The sequence below is a fragment of the Capricornis sumatraensis genome, chromosome 6 (genome assembly GCF_032405125.1).
Source record: "Capricornis sumatraensis isolate serow.1 chromosome 6, serow.2, whole genome shotgun sequence".
Classification (NCBI taxonomy): Eukaryota; Metazoa; Chordata; class Mammalia; order Artiodactyla; family Bovidae; genus Capricornis; species Capricornis sumatraensis.
The window spans coordinates 79115518-79122624 of NC_091074.1; the positions used below are offsets into that span (position 1 = coordinate 79115518).

General features: G+C 56.3%; 1 protein-coding gene across 2 annotated transcripts; it reads right to left on the reverse strand.

The window, feature by feature from the left end:
* Nucleotides 1-3165: 3165 nt before the first annotated feature.
* Nucleotides 3166-5639, reverse strand: EGR3 (early growth response 3). 2 transcript variants are annotated; one of them, XM_068974573.1, is made up of 2 exons: nt 5486-5639; nt 3166-4175 (listed from the first exon to the last, which is right to left on the reverse strand). In XM_068974573.1, exons 1-2 carry the CDS (start codon nt 5637-5639, stop codon nt 3166-3168), a joined length of 1164 nt encoding a protein of 387 aa, XP_068830674.1. The 2 variants fall into 2 exon arrangements, with proteins under 2 accessions (XP_068830674.1, XP_068830675.1); XM_068974574.1 differs by lacking the exon at nt 5486-5639 and adding an exon at nt 5031-5070.
* Between the last annotated feature and the right edge of the window lie 1468 nt (nt 5640-7107).

Consider the following 7107-nt stretch of genomic DNA (forward strand, 5'->3'; position numbering starts at 1 on the left):
CCAACCCTGGGTCCTGCTCTGGTGCTCACTGTAACCACCAGAGAAGTAGATCCTAAACCAGGAGCTCCCTTCCCTTCTACCCTCAAATACCCATTGGAAACCAGAGAGAAAGAGTCCAGCCCAGAGTCCCATGAGTTTATCTAATCTATTCGTCTAATCTCTCCGGCAGTTTGAGGCTCTCAGAAGGGTGGAGGAGAAACCTTAGAACCACAGTGGAATTCGCTGAGAACCACAGTAAACACTCAACATGGACCTGGAAACACCAGAACCCCACACAAAATTCTGACCACCTTCTAATAATGCCAGACTCCACCTTTCCACGGTAAAGGGTCTCAGAGAAAGAACCACAAAAACCAGGCACAAGCACCACCTATCAAACCAACTACCAGCCAAAAACAAAACAAGACAAAAAAAAAAAAAAAATACAGGCCAAACCAAAACTTTATGCCATGAAAACAAGAAATAAAATAAGGAGATTTATAGGCCGGCTGATTGTCAGCAAACACAATATATTTACTGTATTAGCATTTGCTCACAGTGCAAATGGTACAACATGACACCATTTCAATATTTCAGTTTTTAAAAATGCTGTTTTCATTAACTATATTATATTGGCATAACAATGTGACAAAGGAGCAAATGAAATGTTGGTGAAGAATTTCACCTTTTCACAATATCAAGCATATTTTTTTAACCTTAGTATAAGGTACTATAAATCCAAGAAATAAAAACATCCACAAAATATATTACATCTGGTTTGTCTTTTTCTAAGTACTCAACTTTATACAAAAGTCTTTCAAAAAATATCATTCCCCATAGGTTTTCCTGTTTAAAACCTGATTTTTTTTTCTCTCAGTTCACATAAGTTAGAGTGCATTTTCTCTTTTTTTCTCTTAAAACATGCAGACATAAAAAAATCTGGATAGCACAACCTTTTGGCAACAAAGTCATTTTTCTCTTAGTTTAGCTTAAATGTCTGAGAACAGTTTTATTAAAACAAAGGAAAACTCAGAATTATCATGCAGTGACATGCATAGATCAGAAGGAGCAAGGAAAAAATATTAAAGGGTATCTGATTCCTCCTTCCAGCTTTGAAGTGACCAAAATTTTTGTTTTGTTTTTTTAAATAATCATCACATTATAAAAAGTATTCAGCAAAATACTGTCTCTGCAAAGAAAGATTTTACCCTTCAGCTGAAAAAATATGGGCCCTCCTGACAAACTTCATCCACTTCTCTCTCCTTCTACAAAAAAATCCAAGTACCTGGAAATCCACAATCCTCTTGCTCTATGATTTCCCCCTCCCCTTTCACTAGATTCCTTTTAGTATTATTTATCCACCACCAAAAAACCGGTGCTTTTTTCTTAAAAAAAAAAAAAAAGTGGGAAACGCATAAAGTGACTTTAAAAACAGACATTCTGTAAACTCCAGACCTGTCTTCCTTCTCTCTGGGCAGCTTACTGACCCCAGAAGAAATAACGCTAACAGGGAACAGTACATTCAGGCAAGACTGCACTGGAAGCTGTGTCTCAGGCCAGCTTCCCTACTACTCCACATCCAAATAGTTCCCCCTGTGCGGAGGAGGCTGGGGAGGAGGGGGTGCCTGAGAAGAGGTGAGGTAGGGCAGGGAGAAGGTGAGACTGGGGTATGGAGAGATGTGCCTCATTCATCAACATGGATTAATGCAGACATCCCCATAACTTGAGGAAAATTGGGACACAGATGTGTGTCTATGTGTTTCTATGGATGCATATATACATACTCACATACACATACACACATGGGCAGATACAATCTCATTGGTTCCATTTTTTCATAAAAAATAAATCGTTTAAAGCTGAATATGCCTATAAGTTCTCTTTATTCCGGTGCACTGCACTGGATTGCCAAGTACCTTAGAGATTTAATTTTGCTAGAAATACATACTGTGTGCAGGTTATATATATGTGTGTGTGTGTATATATATATGTGGGTGTGAACACACACACCTATTTATACACATACATACATACACACATGCCATTTACCTAAATTTGAATTCTACCTGTTGTATGGATGATGACAAGGGGGGGGGGGAAGGCTGCATTCCAATCAATGGCGGAAAGAGAAATGGGTACGTGAGAGAGACAACAAAAAGATGGCGAAATGGGGTGGCTGGTTGAGGCCTGCCTTTTTGGAAAAAAGATTTGGAAAAAGATGGGAAAAGGCTTAGAGGGGAAAGGCGGGGGAAGGCAGAGGGCAAACTCAGATTTTTAAAAGTGGGGCTGAGGAACACATTTCTAAAAAGGCAGGTTCAAGGATGGCTGCTCCTTCTCCCCGCGGATCAAACTGCCCTGAGGCCTTGAGAGGGAAGCGCTCAGAAAAGGAGGGATTCTGAGGGGCCAAACCCTAAGCGGCGGTAGCAGCACCGCGGCGGCGGCATCCGACGCATTTCTGTAAGAAACATTATTTCTGAGCAGATGGAAGACCGTCTCGTCCCGCCACGCGCAGGCCCCCAGGCTGGGACGTTTCCCTAGTGGCCCGGGGACCCGAAGTGGGGAAGAGTTTGGGGTGGACACAGCCCAGTTCAGCTCAAGAGGCTCACACACACTCGTGCGCGCGCGCGCACACACACAGAAACACACACACGCACACATAACACATACACACACGCGAGCACGCACACTCGCGCGCATCCCCGCACGCAGGCGCGCGTGCGTGCGGCAGGCAGCAAGCTCTGCGCTTTGGTGCGCTCCTTACCCCCTCCCCCTCTCGGGTCTTCGAGGGGGAATCGAGGGACACGTGGGGGGAACCGTGAGGTGCTTGGGTCCGGCGAGGCTTGGGCGGACCCCGCCTTCAGTCCCCGGCAGGTCCTTGGCCCGGCCCGGCGGCCCCTGGATCAAGACGATCCGAACTGAACAAAGCGGGCTAGACGCCACCTTTCCGCCCCCACGCCTTGGCTAAGGGGTGGGCAGCGAGGGGAAGGCGCCTCTTGCCCTGGCCCCCGACCGTCGGCCGATGTGAAAGGGTGGAGACGGGGACAGCGAAGGGAAACAAGGGGCCTTACGTCCATGGAGAGGCCAGGGCGCGGCCCCTGCGCCTCCGTAGCTAGCTTTTCGGCTGCGCATTCAGGCGAGCAGCCGGGAGACACTGAAGGGGAAAAGTGGGATCTGGGGGCCCGAGCCTCAGGCGCAGGTGGTGACCACAGGGGCCAGGGACACCGGGGCCGCCGAGGACGCAGAAGGCGCACCCCCCTTATCCGCTTTCTTCTCTTTTTGCTTGAGGTGGATCTTGGCGTGGCGCTTGCGTTCGTCGCTGCGCGCAAACTTGCGCCCGCAGAACTCGCAGGCAAAGGGTTTCTCGCCCGTATGCGTGCGGATGTGAGTGGTAAGGTGGTCGCTGCGGCTGAAGCTCCGCATGCAGATCCTGCACTGGAAGGGCTTGTGGCCCGTGTGGATGCGCAGATGCCGGGTCAGCTCGTCCGAGCGGCTGAAGCGGCGGTCGCAGCCCTCCGCCGGGCACGCGTGTGGCCGCTCGTGGAGAGGGGTCTTGCTAGGTCGGTTGGGGTACTTGCGAGGCCGTATGGGCTTGAGCGTGAGCGGCGGCTGGGGCAGGCTGCCAAAGCCCGGGTGGATCTGCTTGTCTTTGAATGCCTTGATGGTCTCCAGCGGGGTAATAGGGGGCGGGTTGACACGGATGGGGTCCATGCCCTGGAAGGGCTTGTGCTCCGGCATGGAGCCCATGTCGTTGGGGTGGTGGTATAGATTGTAGTCGGGAATCATGGGGAAGAGGTTGCTGTCCAAGGCCGGTTTGGCCGATTGATAATCCTGGGGGGAATAGGCGAGCCCGGGGTTGCCCTGGGGGTCGTGGAAAGACACAGGCTCCGAGTAGAGATCACTGCAGTTAGAATAAGGGGGCAGCGCCGGATACATGGCCTCTACGTCCCCCTGCGGCGGCTGCACCATGCTGGCCGTGGAGGTCTGCGTGCTGAGTGCCCCAGAGGCTGGGGGCACCCCCAAAATGCCGGCGCTCATGAGGCTAATGATGTTGTCCTGGCACCAGTTGGAAGGGGAGTCGAAGGCGAACTTTCCCAAGTAGGTCACGGTCTTGTTGCCGGGGGCTGGCTGGAAGGAGCCCGAATATGAGAGTTCCGGGTTGGGCTTCTCGTTGGTCAGACCGATGTCCATCACATTCTCTGCGGAGAGCGGGGGAGAGAGGGGAGGGGTGAGTGAAGCCGAGTCGGCTCCCGGGCCGGAGCGCCCAGGTCCTTGCCCAGGTGTGGAGGGTGCGGCCGCGTGGAGTGCGCAGAGGATGGGATAAGAGGAAAGAAAGCTGCGCCCAGCGCAAAGCGGGCGGTGCCGCGCTCCCGGGCGCAACCTGGATACAGCAAAATACTACGGATCGGGGTGTGGAGTGGCTGCTGCACACACACCGCACACGCCGTACACACACACTCCCGTACCACACACACACACACACACACACACACACACACACACAGGCGCGAGAGCGAGAAGCATTGTTGTTATTCCCGAGGTGGGGCGGGCAGGTAGCTGCAGCTACAGGTAGTTTCAGACCCGGAGCGCGCCGGGCTCTCGCTCTCCAGCGCACACAACTCGGCCCTCTTCCCCTAGCCCTGTCTGCGCCGGACCCCGCGCCTTTCCTGCCCCGACGAAGCCCCCTGTGCGCACCGCGCCCGGGTAGCTGACCCGGAGCGCTCCGTCGCTTTGTCCTCGGCGCGTAGAGGGGTGCTGCCCGCAAAGGGAGCTCTCCCGCCGCCTCCCCCAGCCCCAGCCTCCTCCGGGCCTGAAGGAGCTTTCGGCTCCTGCTGGAGGGGGAAAGCCCAGCCTCAGCTTAGCGAGAGTGGAGGGCGGCGGAAAACCGGCCGGCGTCTCCATGGCGGGAGTGGCCGCTCTTCCCAAGCTCCTCGGTCCGGGGATCGCCCCCCGTGGCAGCCCCCAGGCGGGTGGATCCCCACCGTCTCCCCTCCCCGCCGTCCCCACACCCCCACGGCTTTGCTGAACGCCCTGGAAAGGCAGCGTCGCAGTACCTCTCCCACCGCGGGGACTCCACGCCGCACATGGCTCCATCCCGGGTGGGAGGCTGAGGGAGTAAGGGGGGAGAGCGCGGGTGAAAAGGGACGTTGGGCTCCTCCCGGGAAAGGGGGCGACGGCACTACGCCTTGCGCGCAGCCCGGCGATCGCGCCCCCTAAGTGGAGAACCCCAGAGCCGCTCGCACCTACCTCCCTTCGGTCGGCGGCTGCCCCCACCCGGAAGAATCGAAGCCTCTACCGTGGCGTCGCCAACCGAGCCTTCCCGATCGGGGAGGGCGGGAGGAGTGGGTGGGAAAAGCAACTCGCCCCCCGGAAAATTCCCAGCGCGCGGCCACCCCCCCATCTCTCCATCCATCCATCCATCTATCCATCCGTAGCTAGCTCGTTCCCTCCTCCTCTTCCTCTCTCCCTTTCCTTCCTCGCTGCCTCGCCGCCTCCCCGCCGCCCTTACCTGTAGCCATCTGATTGTAATGGGCTACCGAGTCGCTGCTGCCAGAAAAGAGGTTGAGCGCGCTGGGGATCTCCTCGGGGTACAGATTGTCAGGCAGTTGGTTTAGCAAACTGCTCATGGTCACCGGCAGCTTCTCGGCGAGTTTGCCGGTCATAGCACTCCCGAGCTGCCGCCGCCGCCGCCGCCGCCGCTCGCTCCTAACGCAGCTTCCAGGCAAGCGGCATCCGAGAGGCGATCGGTGGTGCAGGGGAAAAGCATGCGAGAGGGAAAGTTCGGGGGGAGGGGGAAGGGAAGAGGGGAAGGGGTGGGCCTGGGGAAGGGATCTTCTCTTTTTTGAGGGGTGGGTGGGGGAGAGGGTAAAGGGTGGGTAATCCTCTTGGATGCCTCAGCTGGCGCCGTGGTAGGAGGCTGGGTCGTGGTGGTGGGGGGCGGGGGGGAGGCGTGTGCGCGAGGTGGGTGGGGGCTGGGTTCGGGTGGGGTGGGGAGATCTCGGTACAAGGGGGTCGCACGCGGCCTCAGTATTGATATCACCAACAGACGCGCGCCCGCGGCCCCCCCGCCCCCCGATCCGCCACCGCCACCGCCGCCACTGCCTTTGCCAGCCGCCTCTGCCGCTGCCGCTGCCGCTGCTACCGCCAGCACCAGCCCCGCCGCTTCCTAGCAAGCTCACTGCTGCCCAAAAGCTCCCAGCCAGGGAACTCCACCAGCCTATTTATCTGAGCCCCGGGAAAGCTCCGTGACGTAGCTGCCCATATATGGACAGACAAAGCCCAGCCGAAGGGGCGCGACGTCACAATGGAAGCTCCTCACAATGGAACATTAGAAAGCAGGAAGCGGGCCGCAGCCAACGTGCGGCGCCCGCACCTCTCGCGGATCTTAAAAAAAAAAAGAGAAATAGAAGAGAAGAAGGAAAGAAAATTCGAGAGGCGAGAGGAAAGAGGGCTGTAACTGAAAGTGAAGCGTAAAGCGCGCAGCGCGGGGTCGAAAGAGCGGTAGCCTCCTGTGTGTTTATTTGGTGTCGGCACTTGGAGAGAGCGCGCTTATAGGATCGCAGGGCGGGGCGGGGGGCAGTGAGGTGGGGTGGTTTGCAAGTGTCCTCCGACACTCTCCCCACAGCAGGAAGAAAAAGGATTGAAAACACACGGCAGAGGTCCCTTTGCAGCCTGGGAACTTCTGGGGAACCCGGACGGTGTGCGCTCCGACCCTGACCCCGCACCGCTCCGCTCCTGTCCAGGACTCCTCTCGCCTGGGAGTGGGACAAAGTCCCTCTGAGGAGGATTCCAGCGGGCGAGGGGTCTCCGGTCCAGCACCTCGGAACTTTTGTGCCTCCCTCCCTCTGGTTTGCCGCCCACATTCCTGCTGATCCCTGGGCCCCTGACCCTGAGCTGACACCAGGCTGAGCGTAGTGTTGGGGAGATTGGTAGCTGCAGAGCGGCTGCGCTGGAGGCGAGAACCCCGCACCTCGGGAGGTCGAGGGTGTGCAATTTTGGTGGTGGAGTGATGTCGAGGGGATAGGAAACGTGTGCACCAAACCCTCCAAAAATCGCCTAATGGTTCCAAAGCACCCCTTTGACCACGGGATGGCAGGAGGGCCCAACAGGCCCAGACGCAGTCGCTGTGTA

Bases quoted from the DNA above. Each gene is read 5' to 3' on its own strand.
- EGR3 (XM_068974573.1), bottom strand. From the start codon at position 5,639: ATGACCGGCAAACTCGCCGAGAAGCTGCCGGTGACCATGAGCAGTTTG. The intron at 4,176-5,485 runs GTAAGGGCGGCG...CGCTCTCCGCAG, and splicing joins TTACAATCAGATGGCTACAG to AGAATGTGATGGACATCGGT.